This window comes from Perca flavescens, chromosome 11 (genome assembly GCF_004354835.1).
Source record: "Perca flavescens isolate YP-PL-M2 chromosome 11, PFLA_1.0, whole genome shotgun sequence".
Classification (NCBI taxonomy): Eukaryota; Metazoa; Chordata; class Actinopteri; order Perciformes; family Percidae; genus Perca; species Perca flavescens.
The window spans coordinates 17,111,637-17,137,394 of NC_041341.1; the positions used below are offsets into that span (position 1 = coordinate 17,111,637).

Genomic DNA, 25,758 nt, shown 5'->3' on the forward strand with positions numbered 1-25,758 from the left:
TAAACATACTACCACACAGTATGTAGTATGTAACATGTAGCATCAGTGTTCGTTGGTAGTATGTAGTAGGCAGTTATGAATACAGCCATGGACTGATGTAAATATATCTTTTCCTACTTTTATTCAGATAATTTAGTGAACATGCATCTTGTAAAAGGCCCCAGGTGCCTGAGGACGGTAGTAACAAAGATCTTTCCAGACAACTTTCCCCCACCCTGTATTTAAAGACAGAAAAACTGATACTGTAGGTCAGAGTCCTGCTGGCTTTCATTTAAGCCATCTAATTAGACAATGATTTACACCTCAAGGACATAAAACCTGCATGACTAAAAACTTGTAATTAGTTTATCCAAACTTCAAAAAAATATATACTATTCTTTACACAATAATGTTGTTGAAAAAAAGTATTTAAAATAACTATGCATTTTCAGTATTTAACATCACAATTATTCTCAAATACTGTTCCTACTCTAAGAGTCCAAACAAACCAGGAACAGGTTTAATGGGCGATGGATTGTGTGAGGGCAAAACAAACAGTCAGTCTCGTTCATTCCATTTTATTTACTCTTTTAGAAAACAGTTCAAACAAACCATTAAAACCTGATTAAATGACTACATGGATATTTAGATGAGGGAGAAGAACAAAAAAAAAAAAACATACAAAAACAAATATTTTCTTTAACAACATCTAACAAAATGCATATTTATGGTAGTAACAGTACATGAAGGCTATGTGTGAGACAAATGTCCCAAACATGGCAGCACACAGTGTGAGTGAATGAGACCTCTATGGTATCGGCTTTACTTTAACCCCATCAATGTTACAGCTGAGAAGGCACTGATGAACACTAACCAGAGCATTTTGGCCACTTAAATCATTACATGGGGCTTTTTGTTAGAAATTTAGTGCAACTTATTTCCCTTCAGCAAAAAAAAAATCCCAAGTGGGCCCATATTAAGGGAAAAATACCGCCTAGCCGTGTGGTAATAAAAGAAAAACGAACAAACCACCCAGTGGACTGTAACACTTTCACACCCTTACAGTGATGTCCTGAGCTTTTTCATCCACATAAGCCAACGGTAGCGTTTTTTGTTTAAGCAACTTCTGTTGCGTGTGAACATTGTAACAGCAGAAACCAAGAAAGTGTCTACAATTACTTAGAAATAGTTTTGACATTTTGGGAAATTCACATGTGCCTAGAGTTAGATAAGAAAATTGATACCATTCTCATGTCTGGTAAATCTGAAAATATAGCCAGGAGACGGTTAGCTTAGTATAAAGACTTGAAACAGGAACAGCTAGCATGACTCTGTCTAACGCTAACAGCACCTCTAAAGCTCATTAATAAACATGTTATAACTTGTTTGTTTAATACCAAAACAAATGCCAAAACTTCACGTTGTGTTGTTATGGAGGGTTACGTGCCGAACTATTTCAACGTGGTACACTTTGGTCTTTGTATGGATTAGACAAACGAGATATAACATGTAAATCAGTGAGCTTTAGAGACGTCGCTAGGCCGATTTGATATCTTTAGCCAGAGCTATGCTAGTCGTTTCCAGTCTTTTTGCTACACTAACCTGCTGCTGGCTGTAGCTTCACATTTAGCGAGAGTGGTATCGATCTTCTCATCCGACTGTCGGCAAGAAAGCAAATAAGCATATTTCCCTAATAGTTGAATTATTCATTTAAATTAAGTGAAAAATCCTAAACAAATTATCCTACAAAGCTGACAACTGCATCTAAAGCCTCCATACAAAATGTACTGAGGACATTTAAAAAGGTAAAGAATCATAAAAAAAAATAAATAAAAAAAAAAATATCCTATCATCACTAATCCCAGTGAACAAAATAAATTCCTTAATGCATCTTTACTTTAAAGGGGATCCTCACATATCCTTTTTAGGATTAGTTTACTGTGTTTTTAGGATTAGTTTATGGTGTTTTTAGTATGTTAAGTAAAATCTGCATACTTGGGCTGAATGAAGAGTTGTAATAAAAAAACATCAGATCCTTACTGTCTGAAGTGGATTAAGTTAAAGAGCTAGAAATATTCCCTTTATAATAACTTACACTACTTCATTAAGGGCGAGACCACTAAAAGTGGTCACCCTAAAGCAGATAAACAATCGAAAAGCTAGAGTAGCAATTCCCTCAACTCCGACAATCCCTCAAAGTTCCTTTTACAGAAATCCTAAATAGTACAATACAATTTGAGAACTCATGAACCCTCTGATCCACATCCATGCCCTGCTTTACATAGTACCAGCACGTTTTTTTCCTCATTTCATTACAATCTTCAAACAAGGCCCCTATTTCATAAATAAGGGTCAGTTCAGAACGAGCATATCAACCTGCAAGCGATAATGACTAGTGTTACTGATGAGGGCAAAGAACAGCACACACACACACAAGCAGGGAGGATGAGTGATGGAGAGACAGAGGGGGACAGGGTGGAGTGTTAAGTCTCATAAAACAGTGGTTAATCTCAAGGGTGGGACAGCACCCTCTGGGAGCGTTAAGTGACCTCAGATGGTCTGGTAGCCAGCGTGGCTCCTCTTCCTGCCAATGAGGTAAGCCAAGAGCACGATGAGGACGAGACCTGCTAAAGCCGCTCCGACTATGATGGGGATCAACATCTCATCTTCATCCAACTGGCATTCCTCAGCTTAGAGAGTGAAAACACCAGAAAAGACAAATTAGAGCAAAAAAGCGATTTATTATTAATCACATTCTACCAGACGGAAGTGTTTACCTGCTCCAAACTGATCTTTGGTGAGGCCGAAAGGCTGCACCTGCACCTGGAAGATGTTGATGGACAAATACTGGTCCACATTCAGAGTTTGTTCCTCACGGCACAAGTATGAGTACCCCAGGGTGCCCTGCAGGTAGTCCAGACTGTGGTTATGGGTTGAGAAGGGCTCTATAGCAGAAAACAGAACAGTGAGTGATTACAGGGGGGGTATAGCAAAACAATACTCCAGCCAATTAGCACGACTAGGGCTGGGTATTGCCACCGATTTCAAAATGCTGTCTAGAACGCAGTGACCAGCCACCGCATACCAGGCTGCAATGGACAATTGCCCCGTTGGCCGGTCACTGTGATCTCGCTCAATACTGGACTAATTTCAAAGATCTTTGTTCACATCAGTCTATTAGACACAAATGAATGGGGAAATAGGGTCCAGGTAGGTGGATCAGGATCGGTTTATAATCACGTTTGTAACCTGATCAGGGCATGAATACTGGGAGGTAAAGTGAACTCACCTTTCATGTCTGGCCAGGCTGCTGACAGAGAAACGTCACTCAGGTGGTACTTATTGGACGTAGTATTCTAGAAAGAAACAGCATACCCGCAAGTCAGTAACACTGCAGTAAAGCAAGTTTACATCAAGCTCAGCTGCCATCTAGTGGCTGTTTCAGGAAGTACAAGGGGGTTTATGCACATTGTTGTTTGAGGGCAGACACAGTAACTCACCAGTGTGAAGAAAAAGGTAAGGTTGGTCTTCTCTGCATCCGTTGAGAGACGCAGAGAGGAGTTGTCTGGGTCACATGACCCAGAATGCTTTGTCACATTGGGCTGAATGTTCACAACATCCTGCACAGTCTGTAAATGAATAGGAGTTCACATTTAGCATTTAAAACCTGTTAATGTGGCTAAATTTGTAGCTCCAACAGAACTCAGACAACTGTTTGAGGGTTATTATTGAGACACCTTATTCTGGGAGACAGAGTTGAAGGTGATGTTGAGCTGGAGACCCATGGATGCCAGTAAACAGGCAGTACCGTTGGTGCCGTTGACCTGGTAGTTTCCTTTCTCAGGTCTGCCAGGGTCTTTGTACGGTGCAGCTGTGGGCGGCGCAACAGTAGCAAAACCCTGGTGCAGGACGGCAGCTGCAAGAGGTATTCAGTTATGAGTCTAGTATTACAGAGATGCAAGGTGTTAAATACTTAATATATAAATAAATACAGGGTTTCTGCAGGGTTTACCAAGTTGAATGTAAGACTTTAAGATCGTTTTAATATCACATAGAATACAAATTAAAACCCGTCTACAATCATATTGGACAAAGTATGAAAGTATAATGGAAAACCAGTCAGGACAATATGGCCTAGGATTAAGCCAGTGCTTCCCAGCACAGCGTTTTCCCTACCATTGTTTTTTTTTTTTTTTTTTTTTTTGGGCCTCATAATAGATTTATGAGGACTATGGTTAACTGCTCCTCCGATTTCTGCAGGATAAATCCAGACAGCTAGCCACACAGAGGAAAAGCTGAAGATGGCCATCAGCTACAACCTATGGCTACGATTCCGACTAATTGGACAAGCATCTGTGTCCATCTCTACCTCAGAGGGGCACCAAAGAAAGCATGGAGGAATTAAACAACAACTGTTACTTCTCTGCTGGGCATCCTGCTAGTCAGTCGGCAGGTAGTCCCGCTTTGCCAGACCATCCCCACGGAGCGGAGCGTACGTGTACGTACGCTGTCTCAATTTACCCTGCAGAAATCTGATGAGCAGTTAACCATAGTAGTCCTCATAAATCCACCGGAGTTTAAAATCCAACACAAAGAAAGAGGAAGGAAAGTGACATTGGCGAAAAGACATGCATCTGGCCATATTTCCTGTGGCACCGGAGCAATCCCGGAAGGATATAGACTAGTTGGCAGGCATCAGACAGCGAGCTGGGTGGTCTCTGTCAGTTTCCAGCTAGATGTCAGGAGCTGTGGTGTCCTTTCTCAGAGACTAAGCTGGATCCTGGACTGCCGGTGTTACACAGAAATCGGTGACCTCTTCAGAATCTGTTTCCCTCCTCTGTAGTTAGTTAGGTTCAGGTAGGGGGACACAAATCTCAACAGGTCACAGATTTTTGTGCCATACAACCGGGTGACTCCTTTACTCTGTGCCAATCTGACGGCCACATTCTGCTTTAAAACAAATCATGCACAAGTTAAAAAGGACCTGATGGGATTACATTGTTTCACTGGAATTGTACATCATACGATTTTAATTTGACAAATAAAAGAAAAATATTGATTGATTGCCAATAACCTCAAAACTCTGTATTTAAGTTTATAACTTTAGTTTTATATACTTTTTACTTCAAACTGAGTCTAAACCAACTCAAGAATCTTTAACTTTTATTTCACAACTTCCTTCTTCCCCTGGTCTCTTCCACTTCTGCAGGTAGAGAAGAAGTAAAGTGAGATTTAATTCTGCCACAAAAACCCACGTTAACTGACATGTAGGCCTGACAAACTAACCGCTAACGTATAATAACCTACATTTCCTTGGAGTCCTTTTAAATTTTTAGAAAACACAGAAAACGTTGCTTTTAATTTACGTTAGGAACAATAACCTGCTAGTCCTAACGGCGTTAGTAACGTAGGTTGAGAGAAGGTTATGTGTGACCTTCGGTAACGGTATTGTTTCGCTCGCCAGGTATTACCGTTGTTAACTTTAGATAAACCGAACCAGTAACGTTACTCACCAATAATCAACTGTAACGTTACTCCTAGGCACCATGACTGGACAACCCCGATCTGCTTCATGTTTCTCCGGTTCCTCTACGGCTTCTTGTCAGGACAAAATCACAACAACACAACAACAGCCTGGACGCGGCTAGTTAGCTAGCTAGCTTAGCAGATGTTGGGCTAGCTAGGCTAACGTCAGCGTAACAACAACAGCAAAGGCCAAATAAAACTCAAGCCCACTGGTTTGTAGTGCTGTTCTTTGTAACAAAAACCACTGACGTTTCTGGTTGTAAGTTCAAAGTTGTTATCTTTGTATGCTGTATGCTAGCTGTGTGATTAATTTAGCTCTCCTTTTAACTCTTTATCACCACAGCTACAGCAGAGAGACTGACAACAAGATCATGTGAGAGCGGCTTTAAGAAACACCCAGAAAGTCACGTGCTGAACAGCAGCCACTAAACTATTTAGCTATCGCTAATAGTTGAAGGATAAATCACGTCTCAATTCGATTTTTGGTCTCTACAAGAACATGTTTACATACTTTAATGTTCAAAAAACACTATTTTTTCTCACTGTCTGTCCGAATATAGCTACCTGGCTGTTTATTCTGCCTCTGTCTTAAACGCTTTGTTTTACCGAGTCGGTACCATAGACAGTATATAATGGACCAATAGACCCCGTTGCTCTGGACGGAGACCAGTGAAGGCTATTGGAAGCACTTTTCCGGTGATGGCCAGCTTTACTGCGCAGCCTCCAACTGAGAGAATGTGACGTGAGCAACGTGTCTGAAAGTTGTAAGTCTTCTGGTAGCTGTGCCAAGAGAAATCTCAATCATTCCCAATCTTACAGATACGGAGACTGTAGGTGTATGTAAGGAGATAACATGGGCACAGGCTAATTATTGATCACTAACATGCTAGTTAACATTAGTAATTAAACCTAAACATCTCATGTAAGTCGAAACTGCCTGCGAGCTTCTCCTGTACTATACGGTAATTCCTCTACTATGCGACAGTAAGTCACTTGGTTATGACACAATCGTTAGCTTATTTTTACAAAAGCGTCTGCTATGGAGCCATAACGTGAGGTACAAGGTAATGGAGCCTTTTATACATTGTCATGTTTCTTTGGAACTAAACAACGGACAAATAGAGTCTTTAAACGCTTCAGATGTAAAGTTATTCGCAGTCAAGTGACGTAAAAAAAAAATGGCGGTCAGCGGAATGCTAACAGGAGGTGATGGCCAGTTAGCAACAAAATGGCGCCATGATGGCTCGAGTTCTGAAGCGAAGCTTACCCCCTTGGTCGGTACCAACTCGGAAGCCAGAGCTGGGAATGACGTCACACCCGAGTTCGAGTTGAATGCGTTCCATTTAGTCAGATTTTTCATTGTGGGGTAACTTAGCAATACCAGTAGATAACAACACATTGCACTGTTTTGTTTTGCATACAAACAGCATAACAACAGATAAAAGTTGGAGAGGACTGTGTGTAAGACTGATTTAGTGAGACACAAATAAGACCGAAGTGCTAATAACTCGCTTTTACAACTGACGCACGGGGCAGGCATGTTGGATTTTGAGCTCGGAATCGAATGCTGCACGGTTGTCCGACTTCCCAACTCTGAAATCCGAGTTCAGGGGGATGTTTCCAACTTTGACCTCGGCAATTCCGACCTCTGCTGCATTCCAGACACAATTTTTAGCCAGTAAGTTACGACTTCAAGTCACGACTCACAACTTGGTAGCGTTCCAGTCACCACAAACCCTTCTAGCTAGGGTTAGCTAGCGGTTACCTAACGTTGACGTTAGCTAGTGCTAGCTGATACTAGCGATTTCTAGTCTGCGACATATTTTGGGCTTCATTTAATAAACATAACCTGTAGTAGTATACAATCGTATGTGTATTGTTTTGATTACAGTGTGCGGAATTACTTTACGTTGCCTATTTATGTCTATTTCTCACTGTTAATCACCGGTATCTGTGCAGCATCAACAGGGGTTGCCATTGTTGTTTATGTGTGTGTGACGTCAAAAACTGTAACTGGGAGTACAATGATCTGATACAAGTTCATGAGTAGTAAGTTACGGGTTTGACTGCCATTCCAGGGCACTTTCACGAGTAGAAGGTTGTGAAAACACGAGTTTTGAGTTGGAACGCAGCATCAGGCCCATACCCTGCTAATACATCCACGATACCCTGAAAAAGCGCAGTCGGTTCTGATTGGTCAGTGTTTCCTGGCCTTCCGCATCTGTTTTCCCTGAGTCTCTGCCCCTCCATTGCTGCCGGGGTATGAACGCCACTGTAGCAGCGCTTTCTACCTATATATAGTATAGTTGTGAGATCACAGCCATACGGAAGTCCTGAAGACAACGTTTCTGAATACGGGCTGTGTGCATTTCTCTGTGGATTGAGCGTTTTGATACTTTTACAGTATAGCACCTCAACCAGCTGCTTTATAGTCAAAATACATTAAAAAAAAATTATTTTCTTTATTACAATATGTGACCTTTAAACCAGTGGTTCCCAACCTTTTTGTCTTATTATTAAAAATCAGTGTGAAGTGGAGTGTCTTTTACATGTTTCAGATGTTTAAGAGTTGTTAGTTATTTGTTAGTTGCAGTTCCACCAAAGAGACATTTCCCCTCTAAACTTCTCACATACTTTTTAATCAACTCCATTTATTTGACATCTATTATTTCCTAGTTACTTTGCAGATTATTTAGTGCGTACAAACATTTGTACATTATAACAAGATAATTAGATAAAACGTAAATGTATTATATCCTAACATCATGGGTATACCCACTTGATTGAGCAAACTAACTGACAGGGTCCAGAAGCTTGAAAGTGGGCTTCTAATTAAAGGTCCCGGAGGTCAGACTTTAGTCAGAAGTCCCTGAACATTTCACACACCAGCGTCAAAATGAAGTTTCCTCTCTGTGCAACTTAACCTGACCTCACTTATCTGCCTGCTACTTAGCAGCCAGTAGTCACAGGTGAATGTGATTATGCAACTTTAGACTGACGACTCACGACTCTTTAGAAAGATGCAGAGGTCTCGTGTCTCATGTCTGTCCATTACAAAGACACAAACTTACATTGAAGTATCACAGGGTTCAACTTATCTTTTGAAAACACAGTTACTTAAACACACTTTAACCGGCTGCAAATGTCACATCAATCTTTCTGCAGTCCGCTGATGGACTGTTCACATTTCTCAGTTGTTAACCAACTGGCACATTTTGTTGAGTTTTACTCTCTGCTTGATAACCTGTGGTTTAGTCTGTTTGTCACATTTTTAGATACAGGCCAGTGACTAATGCTGCATTTATTAAAGTTTGTCCATCCTTGTGAGTAGGCCTACCTCAGAAAATGGATGCAACGTATCTCTAAACGCCCATGGTTATAAAGGAACAAAATTCACCTAAAGTCAGATTACTTTGCGGTCTATTTTATAGGATAGTTCACCTATAATGTCATAATTTGTAATACATATCATTTAGATGCGATTCGATATAAGGACGTTGATATGTTTATTATTGTATATACAACTATAAGATGGTGTATGACCAGTGGGGCCACCAAGGGATGGCCAGGCGTGACCACGGCAACCCTGATACAACCACTGTATCAGGGACTCGCACATATACTCTCTTGTCGCATATGCATTATATGTAAATTAAAGCTGTCGATTTGTCTTTTTAAGGAAAAGGACAATTAGCCTATTTGAAGAACAAAGAATCACTAACACATGTATATACAGACACAATAACACATTTAAAATGGAAAACTGGAACTGGAACTCAAAATGTTAACTGTACCAGAATTAGTCTATGCATATCAGTTAATCAGTAAAATTAACTGTAAAAATAAGAAAACAAACTATAACAATATGCAATCCTTTAAAGCTGTGGTAGGCAGTTTATTTTTGGCGTAGTTGGGCAAGAATTCCATTATAATCTTTAAATAAATTGTAATTCATTCAGACTTCTGCACCTCCTCTAATCTAGCCCATGACAGGAGACTTTGGTCAATCACAGGTCATTGCAGAGACAGGAAGAATGTTGTTCTGCGCATGCATTGCCAGTGTGACAGAGAGGGTAGAGGGAAGGCTTCAGGAAGAGGTCTCACTTACTCTACTTCAAATTCTGGTGTTTTTTGCATTCTACCCACTGCAGCTTAACTCTCATATTGACATAGTTTTCAACAACAGCATAATAGAATTCCTAAAATTCAGTAATGGCTTTTGGTTTTGGTATGCCGCTCCAAGATTTTCAGTGGCCCCATCTGGTCATCTCTATAACAAAAATCTTGGGGCACCACTGTGTATGACCATTTACTAAAAGCTTGATAACACAGTATCGCATAGCTGTATGACAGCATAATGAACAGTATCTTGTAGACACAGTTAGTACAATTATTTTACAATTGCCACAAATCCAGAAGGATATAAAAAAAAATGTAAAGACCTCATGATGAAACACTTAAATGGTTTCTCATATACAGTATGCTCGTGACTACATTATATTATGTTAATTGATTATATATTGCATGTTAAACAGGGGGAATATCTGTTTGACCTGATTGAGCTTGTTATATAACCGAGATGAATATGAGAGGCAGAGGAGTTCATAAATGATGCTTGGATTAGATGGAGGGACAGATTTGGTCAGGTTTTTGGGGAAAACAGCTGAACACGACACAATCAGTGAGACTTAATGTGGGTGTTGAAGGTTGTACGATGCTTTAAAGTTCACACAGTCAACATCTCAGTCCATTGGCAGGTAGTCAGTTCAGCCACTTCCTCTGATCACGGAAAAAAAAGAGTGAGGCAAGCAGAACAGGAGATAAAGACAGAAAGTAAGAAAAGCTTGTTTCTACAGAACAGACAGAAAGTGAGACGAGGAGGGAGAGTCATGTACACTCTGAGGACAGGTGTATTTGTGCTGTTTGTGCTCCTGGTGCCTGTTTCCTCTAAAGGTAAGTTACACAAATACTAAACCGCTATTATTGCATAGCATAATTGAGTTTGGGCTGAAATGTTTTAATATGTTATGAAGACACCTATATCACCCTGTTGGCATTGGAAAAAGAGTTGGTAGGTGTTAAGAGACATGTTACATTAATTTAGTTAAACTAAGCTAACATTTTGTGTTTGTGTTATTGAAATCTTTGCTATCTTCCGTAACAAAGGCCTTCTCTGCTCGGATAAAGGGATGTCGAGGGAACAGGCTGCACCCAACCCTGTAAATTACTTTAAATCCCTTGTTTGCTTACTTTTTGTAGAAGTAATATCTAGCCTATAGAGAGCAGGAAATATCTAAGTCTGAGAGTAACAGACGATATTAGAGATAGATATTTTCTCCACACAGAATTATCTTGTGAAAAAGTTTAGCTGAGGTATTGTTACAAGGTAAGGAAATGAGGTAAGGAGACTAGCTCAACTTATCAAAAAAAATAGTTGTCTGTATTTCAAACACTGGAAACAAAAGTACACTTATATACACAATCTTGCTGTCTATTATGGTTTAAATTTAAATACAGTTTAAATTTGATACAGAAAATAAACATGTTTATCGCTCTTAAATGTTACATACTGCAGAGGGACTTTGGTTATTTTATTCTTCTTACTCTTACTCTTTTATAAACTGTCTATTCACATGCTGGTCTAAGAATGAACAAACTGTGCTGCCTTTCTTTCCTTTGGGTTTAAGTCTTCATGTGCAAAGGTTTCCCAGACTTTTCTCTTTTATGTCGTAGTTAGGGAGGGTTGTGAAAAAATATTTTCACAATGATCCAAAAACCACTTTCCTGTTATGTATTTCAGTCAGATTCATCATGATGAAGGAATTACAAGAAAGCATGCATGAAGAAATAATCTCCCTATAGACACTGCATTGCGTGTGAAAACAGTACAAGTGAATTTCTCCTGTTTGCTTTCTGCAGCGACATGTTAAAATAAAACATCAAAACTCCCTCAGCAGAAAAACACTATATATTGTGTAAAGGACAGTTGCTGCCATGGACATATTAATATATTTACTTACTATTTGGCAACATACTTGTAACCTTTTGACCTTTTGAATGCTAGGATTGCTTGATTTTTCTGATGATATTTTACTTTATATCAATAAATGTCAAAATATGTTTATAATATTCACTAGGCTGAGTTAGCCACAATCACTAAATATTGACCAGGACAGGAAAGTGTTAGCTTTAACAATGAAGAGAATGATTAAATACAGCACATATTCATGGTAGGCCTAAACAACATACTCAACCGCTTAACACACCGTTTCATCCTTTTGTTTCACCTTTAAGTAACTTTAAGAGTGGAAAGATCATCTTATTTCTCACTGACTGGATAACTTATTGATTTATAGATTACTTGTAAAATAATACCTATATTTTAATCTTCCTATCTAACTGTCCGTAAGAAAGTACATAAGTGTATTTCCCAAAATGTCAAACTATTCCTTCTAAACGCAACCATGCCACCAATTGTTCGAACCCACAAAATGTTATTTTGGGGATATGTGCATGATATAAAGCATAAGAAATCTAGAATATTTGAATTTTATGAAATGGTGCAGCTATGAAAAGGTAGAGACTAGGGTGGTTCATGCTTGTGCTAAGCTAACTGGCTGCGGGTTGTAGCGTCATATTGGCATATGGGCATCAAGTGTGGAGTGGTATCAATCTAATTATCAAACTCTATGTAAAGGGAACATAAGTGGCTGTCTTTTCCATACAGCCCTTTTTCTTAATGTTAAAAAAGTTATATACAGTATATACAGTACATATTTGTTTCTGTATTTATTGTTTATTTATTTCATATTAATGTTGCACCAACAACCAAGGCAAATTCCTTTTAAGTGTTACTTACTTGGCAATAAATTGATTGAAATGAATGAAATTGATTCTGATGTCTGTCCACTGAATATGAAGCCACAACCAGCAGCTAGTTAACTTAGCTTAACACACAGACTGTAAACAACAACAACAAGGGGAAACAGCTAGCTTGGCTCTGTCCAAAGGTAAAAAAGAAAAAAAGAAGAGTTAAAAGTTAATAAGTGAGCTTTAGAGGTGCTGGTGGTAGAGTGCTATTGATCTAATAAGAAAGCCTATACATGTTTTTCCGAAAACTATTCCATATTATTAATATATAATATACATATTTTTTACAAGTTAACAGTTGACATAGGCTACAAAAGAATGTAAAAACAAAATAAAACAAAACTTGAAAGTGACAGTTTGATAAATCAGATTGCTAAACTTAACCCACCCGCACAGTAACAGTGTTTACACAATTTAACCTTTTAAATCATAAAAATGATCTAAGACTGAAGAAATGTTACATCCTGATGCAACTTCAGATGATCAAGATTCGATGAGGAAGTCATAGCTTCAATGAATCACCACTGCTGGTGATGTTTTCACAACATGGCTTCTTTTCCAACCGCACTGCGAGATAAATGAGCCTCACCAAAACCTCAGAGCAGCCCATCGAACTGACAGGAAGACACTTAATCTACTGAACTGCAGATATGTATTCTTATTTCCTGTTTCAGGGGGTCTTACTCAATTTTCTCATGTGCCTCACTATGTTGTTTTTTTCCATACTAAATGGATGTCTTGTGTGTCATGTACACACACACACACACACACACAAACACAGGAGGCGCTATGTTATATTTTTTCCTAAGTCAGAAGAGAAGCACTTAAATCTAAATTTTACTTAGAGTAATATCGTAACAAGAAATGCTTCATAAAAATACTGGAGAAAATGCTGCATGTAAAATAATTTTACATACAAATACCAAATAAGAAATGCTCCATTAAAATGCTGAATGCCAAGTAAAACCTGCGCTGCATATTTTCTATTGTACACTGTTCTATATATTTTCATAATATATGTTATGTATATATAAGTTAAATAAACTACAGCCACTTGTTTCTACATCAGTTGCATCTTTGAACACTGTTTTTGCACTTATATATTTTCATTAATATTGGTAATACTGGTTTTTCATTTTCGTTCATTGAGTGAAGATACACGCTTGTTAACCGATATCAGTTACATTTCTCTTGTGTTTAATAATATTTCTGTATCATTATTCTCCTATTATTCTATACAATCTATTTATATGATTCATATCTATTCCTTTTTAAGCATACACCTTTTTTATTCATATACACTTCTGTAAAGTAAAATTATTATTTAGACACTATTACTGTATACATTGTTATTATTTATTAAATCAACTTATTTAAAAAAAAAATAGATCCTACAATGGAGTGTCTGTTGCTTGATACAAGAAATATTAAGTCAGGTTGCCGCACTGGAATTATGAAATATCACTTCCAGATTTTGTCATTTAAAAGGAAAGAAAATGAATGGACTCAATTATGGATCTAAATGACTCAATAAGAAGATTTGTACAGTGAACAATTAATCCTATTTTATTTATCGTGAAAAAGGTCTACAAGGAAGGAGTTATTATCTGTGTACATGTTCATATATATTCACACAAATATTTGCACAATTCAATACATTATAGTTATATAAGTTATTGTAATGCATAAAATGTATAAAGCTTTTGTTAGAATGCCATTTATTTAATTGCAATAGTTATTTTTGTGTTCCCACTCAGGCTGCTTTTTGTGCTGCATTATTGTGAATTTTCCTGCTGAGGATAAATATAGCCTTATCTTATATAATCTTTTAAAATATGAATCTACAAGCTAAAGTAATTGGTACCTACATCCATCAGATAAAGTGATGGATTAAAAAGATTTTTTTTCTCTGAAATGTATGTAGAAGAAGTCTCACAAAATAGAACTAAACCCATCAGAAATGTACTTAAGTATAATATTGATAATATTTATCTACTGTGTTTGTTCTACAGGGATTTTTTTCACTGAGCCAGTCATCTGCTACTATTTGGATGGGATCCTGATTCTTTACTGCATCTTTGCCACGGTGCTCTTCTTCAGAGAAAAGGTGATAGCAAGCTTCAGGCTCACCAGCATTAGTTGAGTCATTGTTTTGCTGACTGAAAAGAAAGCTATGACAGTTTTAATACCTGATTATTCATTTAAGTCATATACAAGTAAAACTACCCAAAAATGTGGGTAGAAGATATGGCAAACCATCAACAAGCTGATTGGCAGAAAACAAAATCATAACAATAAAGAACTAGAGTTGAAAATTAACACTAAGCTAGTTACAGATTCAACTATCATATCTACAGAATTAAATACCTTCTTTTTAAGCTCTGTTCATGAAATAACCCAACTTTTAAATTCACCTAGCTACTCTATTTGTACCGTTAATTGTTTGCAGCCGATTTTTCACCTGCAACAAATAACTGATACAGAAATAGCAAATATCATCAGTGGCTTAAAAAATTCTAATGCAATGGATATCTATGGCCTTGATACAAATTTGTGCCATCAGCATGGAAGTTGGCCGTGGTCACACCCATTTTTAAATCGGGTAAAAGATCAGATATGGCAAATTATCGGCCAATCAGTATTTAGCCTGTTGTCTAAAATAGCTGAAAAAATGGGTGGGTAAATTACTGATTTAACATCTCAATAAAAGCAGTAATTCACTCCACCCAATGCAATTTGGGTTCAGGGCCAATCACTCGACAGAAACAGCTAATTGTTTGTTTTTGGAAAAGGTTAAAGGATACTTGGATAAGAGTTCTTATGTTGGTGCTGTCTTCTTAGACCTAAAGCGAGCTTTTGATACTGTTAATCACGAAGTTCTTTTATCTAAATTAACATATTTTAATTTTTCTGAGCAAGCTCTCAACTGGATAAGATCATATCTGTCCAGCAGAATGCAATGTGTTCGTATTAATGATTCAAAGTCCCCACTGTGTGAATGTCCAGTAGGGGTCCCTCAAGGCTCCATACTTGGTCCAATCCTGTTTATGCTGTATATAAATGATTTACCAGAGGCATGTAAAAATGTTGATGTCCAGATGTATGCAGATGATGTTGTAATTTTTACACATGCTAAAAACTATCAAGAGATATCATCCACACTTACATCTGCTATGGTTCACATTGATGACTGGCTCACTAAGTCATGTCTAAACACCAAAAAAACTGTTTGTATGGCGTTTACCAAACAAAACATGAAGGTGTCACATTCCAATGTGTTCCTTAGAGGACAGGAGCTTGATATTGTTAATGAATTTAAGTATCTAGGAGTCGGGTATGACTCCACCCTAACGTTCAAAAGTCATGTGAAAAAGGTGGTAAATAAAGTTAAATTTAACTTGCGAAATTTTAAACAAGTTAGGCCATTTCTTGATAACAATGCTGCCAAGTTGTTTCTTTATACTATGATCCTTTCACATATTGAGTATTGTTTTACTAACTGGTCACTAACTAGTATAACTACTCTTAAAAGCATTGAATCTCTATTTAAGAAAGCCATAAAAACTTTCGATATTTCACCATTGCGATATCTTACAGAGTCATACATTTTTAAGTTTTGAAAATTTTAAAAATTTTAGGTATGCTTGTTTGATATATAAAGTTTTATATGATCTTGCCCCCCCCTCCGCTGCGTGACTTCATTCGGAGACTTGAAAGCGGAGGAAGTACACGGGCCTCTGTAAAAGAGGACTGTGTGATACCATTTAGACGCACCACTTTTGGACAAAACGTATTGTCAATAATAGGAGGTAAACTCTGGAATAGTTTGCCCCTCATAATAAGAGAGTGTCCTACATTCAGCACTTTTAAAACTCATTTAAAACAGTGGCTTCTAGAAAACCAGAGATGCACGCATTTTTAACAGTCACACATTTCTTTATTCATATACTTTCACTGGTAAATCGAATGCAGTATAGAGGTGGAAGAATAATGTCTTGTCATGTATCGTGCATCATGCATTTCTGTTTTGTTTTGCTTATTTGTTTTGTTTATGTCACTACTATGTGTACCTTTTAATGTAATGTAGTGAATGAGCGCTGTATGACTGCTGTATGTTACCTGCCTAGGGACTGCAGATGGAAAGTAGTTATTTTAAATAATTCTGGCATATTTACATGGTGTTTTTATACAACTATGTTCATAAATATGCATGGTCCCTGTCAAATAAATCAATAAATAAATAAATGAGAGAGAGAGACATCATGGCTTGCAAACAAGCAAAGTGGCAGCTGGTCAAGGCCACACCCACACCCTCTACCTTATTTCTGCAGGAAATGCATTTTCTAGTTATCAATTAATCTGACAATTATGGTTTGGATTATTCAATCAATTGTCTATACAGTGTCATAAAATAGTTGCCATTAATTTCTGTTTTTGTTTTTGTTTATTTGTTTTTTTTCTTTCTTTTCCTCGAGACCGCGGGGGGGGGGGGTGGGAGAGGGGGTTGTTCTTGTTCAAGTGTGTTTGTCTGTTCTGTTTTTGTTGTATAAATGAAAAAAAAATAAAAAAAATTGATCATAATAAAATAAATAGTTCCCATTAGAAAAATCCTATTAGAATTTCTCAGCACACAAGTTGACATCTTCAAATTGCTTGTTTGTCCAACCAACAGTCAATTAGTTTAATGTATAATGATGTAAAAAGAGAGAGAGTAAACAAATCCTCACATTGAAGAAGCTAAACCATGAGAATATTTGACATTTTTGCTCAACAAATGACTTAAACGATTAATCAGTTCTAATTTGAAGACATAGTTTGGACTCTTGTCACGTGTGATGGCAATTTATAATTAATCAATGATTTAAAGAATTAAAATATTCATAAGTTGCATACCTGTTGTATTCATTTATAACATGTTTGTTGTTGTTGTCTTCTTCTCTGTACAGTTTCACATCCCATCTGAGGCTAAAGTGGCTGTAAGTCTCCATGTTTTCTATTTCTTCACTGTTTATGGATTGATATAAAGTGTCTATTTATGTGACTACATGTGTATCTGCTTGAATATGTGCATTTCACTTTTTGTGTTTTTCTCACTGACTAAACAGGAAGATGGAGGCATTTACCAGGTAAGGAGCACTCTCACATCACTTGATGCCCAAATGATCTGCTGCTCGGCTGTCAGTTTTTGTTTATAATTTCATATTTCCTCTACAGGAGCTTGAGAGAATAAATGATCCTGATACTTACCAGACACTTGAACCATCAAAAGCAAAAGTAAGTAGGCTAAGTGACATTTTCGCCTGTTCTGGTGCTTCAACGGTCAATCATTGTGATGTATTTTATCTCTTCTAGAAAAAATCTGGCAAGAAAAAGAAACCCAAGGTAAGGTTTCATTACTCACTCACAGTCTGGAAAATCATTAATCTTAAATAAAATAAACACTTAATAGCAATTGTGGGAAATAGTCAAAATAAAAGGAAAATCTTTTAACTCGTTATGAAATCGCCACAGGCCATGATCACACCAAGCATTTAGAGTTCAAATAACATTAGTGATGGCTCTGTTCTATTCAAGTGTCTCAGTAAACTGAGAGTGTAACATTCAGCCGGCATGCACAATACCAGGACCCTGAACCTGAAGCAGCTAAATGGAATTCAGCCATTATTTATTTTAATGTTACATCTGTGCTTTTCCCATGTGACCTGTCAAATGTGTACTCTGAAAGAGGGCCTATTAAAAGGAACATTTGCAGCCATATTTATAGAATATTTGACAGCCTGATTTAAAAAAATATTCATTACAAACCAAACTTAGATAGGCTGTTTGTCTGCTGGTCTAATCAGTACGGATCTTTAACTTTGTCTCTCTGCTCTACAGTCGACCAAAGCTGAGGAGAAGGATAAAGATCCCTTTGAGTCTTTGGTCCCCAACGGCTCGGATCCACCTCCTCAGTCTCCCCACTGAAGTCCTGCATGCAGAGACAGCATTGCTAATTAGACCTGCAACAATGAGATGATTGGTCATTGATCAAAAGATGAATCGGAAATTAACTGTTTAAGTAATAGCCTATATCAAGCAAAAAAAAATCCCAAACATTGTCTGGCTCTAGCTTCTCAAAAATGAGGATTTGCTACTTTTCTTTGTTGTTAGTGCCGTGGCGGTTTTAGGCCATTTCAAATGGTGGGCTAGAGTCACAGTAACTGTACTGTAAGCCCTTCATTTTTGTAATTTACATATCTAGCCTACTAACCATACTGGGGGCTACCTTATATACTGTCTGTGATAGCAGTTGCTAACGTGCTAATGCTAACAATGCATGCAGATGTATAGCAGGTATATTTATGTTAAGCATATTATTTTAGCATCATGCTAACATTTAAACACAAAGTTCAGCAGAAGCTGATGGGAATGTCATTAGTTATAAATTAAAATTCTAAATTTAAACCTTGTAGTGGCACTATATGAACAGCTGTTCTGGCTGCTGTACCCACTGTAAATTACAACACCATTGTTCTTCATCATGTAACTGAATGCCAATAAAAGACAAAGCACATGTCAAAACACTTGAAAATGGTTTAATGATGTTTACAACAAAAGAGAACTGTACATTTACAGTAAAAGATTATCTTTATATGTGTATAAAAACAAAACAAACAAAAATACAGCAGACAAATGCATCAAAATCTACTATGTATCCTGATTCACATACTTAAAACTCCTACACAACCTTTCAGTTCTACGCCGCCATGACTGGAGGCAGTTTTTTTTTTTAGTTTTTGTCCTTGTAGTCAGATCGGAGCAGTGTCCCTCAGTGTTGTCCATGATGGAAATCAGGGCTTTTTACATTAGAGTCCTGGAAAGACAGTTATCAGGCTGCAAAATAAGAAAAAGGGAAATACATCGGGGACACATTCCTTTAGATGAGCCCAAGCTTTCCAAAATGAGTAGTAAATGTCTTACAGAATGCAGTTTTGAGATACACAGTAAGTAATATGTACATGGTTGGCGGTTTTTTTCTTCTTTTCTCGTTTTTCCTCTTGTTGAAAGCCATTGTCACTTGGGCTGTGAACTGATAATCACACACACAACACACCCAAAAACATACAAAAATACTATATCTTTAACCTACCAAGAGTAAGACAGTTCTGCAATAAGTTCCATGCTGTGACAGAAAAAAAGATTACAACAAACAAACGAGAAACAGACGCAAAGTTTTTCTCAGAAATATACCAAAATATACATCTAAGCTTTGGAATTACTGAGGCTAGGAATAAAGCCAGTGCTGGGTTTGTCTCTTAATACACATGCTGCAGGGTGGAAGGGAGAGAAACACAGAGAAAGACACAGGACAGAGAGATATCTTTGGTATCTGCATTTGTCAAAAGTTAAATATTTGGATTTTTGCTTTGGGATAGAGCTTGTGAGGTCCTACAACCTCACATTGAGTAAAGCATTAAACAAAGTGTCACTGAAGCCCATCGGCCAGAGGTCTGAGCCGGAGGGACACAGTCCATGCAGAGTGAAGGACCATGATGCATAGTGTCACAGCTGATCAGAGTCTGTAGTGAAGGGACAATGTCAAAGGAGAGAGCAGAGGAGGGGGAAAGGGAGGAAGAGGAGGAGGAGGGACACAGCAGTGAGTTTTAGCAACCGCAGGATGTGTATTCCTGGAGACAACAGGGTAAATGTCCTGGGACTATACAGTGTACAGGTGATGAGGAAGATACAGAGACACGGTGAGAGGCAGGATCAGCATTTTTCACCACAGTCCTTGAGAGAGAGGGAGAGAGAAAGAGTGGAGGGGAAACATCCTAGCAACAACGCTCAAGACAGACAAAACATACAGAGTCCTGAGCATGTACAGTGTGCACAGGATTTACCCTCAGTGTGTATTAACAAACATCACCCAGCTACCACCAGATTGGTTCGTGTCTGTCGGAGAAGCCCGCTCAGCCCCTGTTCAACCCCCCTCCCCCACCCTCCGATCCCCGCCCACAGGCACTATAACCGCCGCACTGACAGGACGCCGGAGTGTTTCCGGGGTGGGATACATTCACATGCAATAAAAAGCAAACTCCGATGAATTGAGGACTTGGGTGAGGGCGTGCAGCCGGGATTTGATGCTGAGCAGTGAGGCAGGGATGGGCCGAGAGAGGGGTGTCGTTCATATACAATCAAGTTAGAAGTCTTTGGTTAATGTTGGTACCACAGGAAAGCGAGAGCGGGCTGCAACAGCACACCGTCATGTGGTAAGACATGTACATACCTGTGCTCGGTCAGTGTGGAAACAAAACTTAACAATAATAAAAAATAAAAAAAACAGGATTGTCAAACTTAAAAGTGTTCAAACATGGAGGGGTCGTCTATTCGTATAACAGACAGTAATGGAATACAATACACTAAAATTAATTTAAATCTCAAGTTACAACAAATCATTTCTATCCAATGTTGAAAAATACATCAGTGTGCAGCATAAAAACACCAAATTGTTAAAGAAAAAAAAACAGCAAACATTCATGAGAACTGGTATGTATTCTGTACCCCCCCCTTGTGGTGGCTTTTACTACAACCCTTCACTAAAGGTATGAACAGGCTTCTCCACTGACACAAGTTTGTGTATTTTCATCTTTTTTTGTGATTTATTATAATTTTTTTTTTAAACATTTTTTATTATTATTTTGTAAGTAGATTAAAGCAGGTTTCACTCAGACTTGAGTTAGAAATGAGGTATACAACAGCTCCTTTTGCCTTAACTGGTGCTCTACACTTCCTTTGTCAACGTTAACAACCGGCAAACCAGTGTGGTGGATCAACAAACTACAACTCGATGCATGGCTGATCCACAAGGGCATCTTGAAATCTAGGGATCACGTAATGAAACTAAAGCATTAAAGCAAAGCCAGTCGCAAAAAGTTGAAAGTAAATAGGATAATTAGTAGAGATGAAATAGTCAAACTATGACCACAAACTAGGCCTGCACGATAAATAGTTATAAAATCGCGATCTCAATTCACCCCTGTTAATGATTTTAAATGAAAAAAAATGAATTTATTGATATGATTCAATTAATTTATTGAAATCATTTGACATTAACATGTTTTAATTATGTAAAGACATGTTCAAGGAGTTCAGATAGAGCCTGTATCAGGGCCATATTTAGTTCAATGTGTTACATTACTATTTTTGGTAGCCTACTGTACTTAACTGGCCAGTATGTACTTTATTTTCTTATGTTTACAGGCTTGTGGTGATGCGCAATGTGCTATAGGTGCCAAAAAAAATTGTTTGGTAGTGCCACTTACACTTTGTGAGAAAATAAAATCGTGGCAGAGAATCGTGATATCAATTCTAAGCTAAAAAATAAAATAAAAAAAATCATGATTCATATTTTTCCCCGAATCGTGCAGGCCTACCACAAACGGTAGTTTTTCCTTTATAAACCATAAACCGGCTCGCTTTAAGGCTTCAGCTAATCAGCAGAGACCCCCCTCTGGAGAAAAACAAAAATAAGTACTCTCATGTCTCACCATTTCTTTTAAAACTCACTCTCAAACACCTGCCAGAAGATGGAAAAAAATGCACCATAATGGTTTGCAGACTGCCCTCCCTATTCTCTCTTTATAAGACACAAACACATACGCATCCACCTGCTGGAATTATTAGTAAAGCTTTTCTCACAGGTATCCTCAACCTGTCTGACTCGCACCACAGGTAGCAACATAATCATCGCACGCTCCAAAATGCCCAAAGTACACCGTTTTGTTTCAGTGAAAACAATGCACCAGGTGAGCTCAACGCTCAAGCTCTCTCTCATACACACACACACAACAATGCTACAATGCTCATGTCTTCTACGTAACAATAAGGCATAAATGATAATGTTAATCTTCTTTGTCAAACTAAGAAAGCCAGTGATCTTGCCCTCTCACACTATACAAAACAATTAAAAGGCATAAAGTATAAAAAAAAATTAAATGATTGTTAAAGACAGCACAACAAATCAAGTCCACAATGACTCAACCAAAACAAAACAATAACAATGTATTCAAAGATTAAGATCAGATGCTTCAGAGTCAGGAGCGCCTAAACAAAAACTTCCTGTTGAAAAGACCTCGCAGATACACGACAGACACAGGTGTCGGCGACTTACGCACCGCCGAGGCGTGGTCTCAGATTTCTCCTCTTCTTTTTTGGTCTTGTCAGTTCTCAAAGAAAATTAGCTTTTTTTGCAATAATAAAAAGGAAGATTTAGGGGAGATTTTTCTTTTTCCGAGTAAGCATGATAAACACTACATTCAGTCTTGATAACATACTGGTTCAAATATAAAATATGAATATCTTACACGGGTTTATATATATATTTATATGTATAGAATTAAGAAAAGATTGTTTCTCTAATTCTTAAGTCTTTCCTCAGATAAATATTTCAGTAACATCCTATGGTGCCAATGGCAACTGGTTCATCTTGCTAGCACATGTTCAACTCTTTAGTAACTACAAATAGCACTGGAACAGGACTGAGTCCGATAGGCCCGTTGTGGCCTTCAAGACGGGGAAACCAGCAAACGTGAGCAGCCAGACACCCGCCCAGCTGCAAAGAGAAAGGCTTTTACTTTGGCAAGAAGGATCTCAAAATAATATTTAAACCTGGAAATACCCCATAAATAGTAGTACTAGAAAATAGCAGTAGTAGGTTGTCCTTTTATGTATGGTTTCTATGTATGGTTCGTCAGTATAAAATTTGAATGGCAAGCCAGACAGTCCTTATACATTCTACTGTTCTATACACAGAAATGCCTAAAGGTGAACCTTATGTTTAAGTGCTGCTGAGGTATATTCAGTCAAAATAATTCAACAGAAAAGAAGTACACAAGAGGATAACATGGACAGATTTCACTGCTAACAGCCTCAGTGATCTAATCATCACCATGGTATTTTAATTTGTTATTTTTAAGCAGCAGAACAATTCTACTTTTTACGTGGGGGTTTAGTGGAAGGTGTAGCACATAACAGTACTTAGCCCAACACTGTGTTGAGTAAGATACTTTGGCAGGTTTTGAAACTAGTCCACAGACAGATTTAGGAAGCAGCATACTGTTTCATAGCATGCTGGTTCAAAATGGCGGTGCTGATAGGAGGTGTAGGTTGTCTGATGATCCGATCTATGCATTTACATAAGTGAGCCCTTCAGACGGGAGGGTCGAAACCACAAAACCTGACTTTCACAGGGTGTAGTCATAAAGCTATAGGAAAGCATGCAGGGCTCTCAACAGCTCAACACCACCAAGAGTTTCAGCAGCAAGTTGTTAAAGCTAGGTTTCTGTGATCCTTATCCAGCAGCACCAAATTAGGAATATCCGGTACTGACCAAGGTGGGAGAAGAGGAACATAATTTGTCAGCAGTGTGGAGAGTAAAGATCGTCGGAACGGCAACTTGAGTGCTCGAACAGGCACAGCAACTACTGAGGAAAACCACTTTGGTTCAAGCTGTTGTTTTATGGCTGATAATTAGTACAAAACCAAAAACAGAACCTTTTCATGTTGCTTCAGAAAAGTCCCAAACTGCTACCAAAATGGCCAAAACAGATGAAAAGGAAAACAAAGCCATCAAATGGCTGAAAGATCACATGGATCAAGTGTTAGGGAAAAGGCCCCGGCAATAAAAACCAATTTAAAAAAAGAATAAAAAGGAAACTACTTTCTCGTGCCCCAACCCACCGATCCCTCTCTTTTTGGTCAGTTGTGCTGCCAATAAAAAAGTTGAGCGATGAGACACTTTGTCCAAAAAAAAAAAAAAAAAAAGTCATCTTTGGAAAATGATCATCAAAATATTGCATTTCTATATTCTGTTGACAATGACAAGAAATTGTGTACTCATAAATATATTGACTAGACTAAGCTACACCGGCTACACACAGCAATTATTTTAACAAATATTTTTGGTATATCTTAAAGTACGTAAGCCAGTCGAATGACTGCAGACACAAAACAAGACAGAATTTCATTCCTCCCAAAACAGGCAGACTGCAGCTCATCAATCCAGTTTTTTGGTACAGATACTGTGCACAAGTAGATACGACGGTACTACTATTAAAAGAAATAAAATAAAAACAATAAAATAACCCCATCTAAGCCAATGCCGCCATACATTTGGTATGATGACCATGCCCCCTGACTAGTCCTCCCCAAACAGACCAGTCAGCCACAGAGCCTTGTGGATCATGCAGTTACTGAACTCTCAGCATGTGCCTGAGCTGTAGACAACACATGCAGACCATGAACTCTGAACCCAAGCATAATGTACACTTTTCCAATGGACCACCATCCAAAACAAATCACTCTTCATCAGACACGGGACTGCATGTCTCCTTATAAAGCTCTCAACGCAACGTTTCAGTCATTTTCTATCAGTGTCTATAATCCGCAGCGAGAACGTCATTTTACAAAAGCTTGCGGGCTAGTCTGCCACCGCAGAAAAATGTAAAACTCAGTGTTTCCAGATAGAGAGACTCAGAGAGACACATCTTGTCCCTCTGACCCTTAAAGCAATGATAACCTTTATATCGACCACTTATTACTTGTTTTTAAAGCCTTATAACCACGATTAAAAGTTGATAGTTGAATCTTAACTTAATATTAGACTTACAAAGTTCTGAAAATGTCAACAACAACAAAAACAGACAGCAAAGGTAAAGAAGAAAAGTCTCTACAATTTAACTTTGATATGATTTACTTCAAGGCCTGTCCAAAAAACCCAAAAGAGATAATTAAAGATGGGGTGACACACAAATCCCCATTAGTGATAATGGATATTGTGAAATTAGTAGTAAATCAGTTTAGTTTGAATGTTAAAAGAGCAAAATCTTAAAGTTTTTGGTTAGAAGTAGTTTAGCAGTTTTTTCAGAAAATTGTGACCTGGAAATAGGAGGGAGGGAGGATATATATATATATATATATATATATATATATATATATATATATATATATATATATATATATATATATATATAAAATGTGAATATCTTGATGGTGCCAAGGATATTTTTCTTCCTGGACACTTTTCAAGGTTCACGAGGAGCGGCAGGCCAACAGCAGTGTCCATCGGGCTACTGTTCGTGGGAAAATAAACATCCAAGAATCATAAAGGAAAAAAAAACACTAAAAAATTAAAAGACAACCTCAACCTCATTTGAGGTCGTTTTCTTTTTGGTGGCAGCAAAAGGATTAAATAATAATAGATACAATAGAAAGAATGTGGGGTGGTTAGTGAAGCGCAGAGCCTATATCAAACGACCTCCCTATTCCCTACATGGTGTGAAAGGAGTAGTGCACGACATAAGAAATAGGGCGTTAATTCAGGATGCAGCCTGACTGGCTTCACTG

The 25,758-nt window shown here is 37.9% G+C and overlaps 3 protein-coding genes across 16 annotated transcripts in view; 1 reads left to right on the forward strand and 2 right to left on the reverse strand.

Moving 5' to 3' along the window:
- Positions 1-541: 541 nt before the first annotated feature.
- Positions 542-6,108, reverse strand: lamp1b (lysosomal associated membrane protein 1b). Its single transcript, XM_028591974.1, has 6 exons — positions 5,493-6,108; positions 3,717-3,895; positions 3,480-3,608; positions 3,269-3,335; positions 2,757-2,924; positions 542-2,669 (listed from the first exon to the last, which is right to left on the reverse strand). Exons 1-6 carry the CDS (start codon positions 5,551-5,553, stop codon positions 2,530-2,532), a joined length of 744 nt encoding a protein of 247 aa, XP_028447775.1. The 5' UTR covers positions 5,554-6,108; the 3' UTR covers positions 542-2,529.
- A 4,108-nt stretch (positions 6,109-10,216) lies between these two features.
- Positions 10,217-18,932, forward strand: cd247l (CD247 antigen like). Its single transcript, XM_028591239.1, has 7 exons — positions 10,217-10,458; positions 14,388-14,482; positions 17,322-17,351; positions 17,481-17,501; positions 17,590-17,649; positions 17,728-17,757; positions 18,253-18,932. The coding sequence occupies exons 1-7, from the start codon at positions 10,395-10,397 to the stop codon at positions 18,337-18,339; spliced, it is 387 nt and encodes a 128-aa protein (XP_028447040.1). The 5' UTR covers positions 10,217-10,394; the 3' UTR covers positions 18,340-18,932.
- A 6,458-nt stretch (positions 18,933-25,390) lies between these two features.
- Positions 25,391-25,758, reverse strand: part of pou2f1b (POU class 2 homeobox 1b) — a 25,811-nt gene continuing 25,443 nt past the window's right edge. For all 14 annotated transcript variants that reach the window (XM_028592126.1, XM_028592121.1, XM_028592125.1 and 11 more), the window contains one exon: positions 25,391-25,758. This exon is cut by the window's right edge and continues 266 nt beyond it. In XM_028592126.1, coding sequence (XP_028447927.1) covers positions 25,753-25,758 — 6 coding nt within the window. In that variant the 3' untranslated portion in view covers positions 25,391-25,752.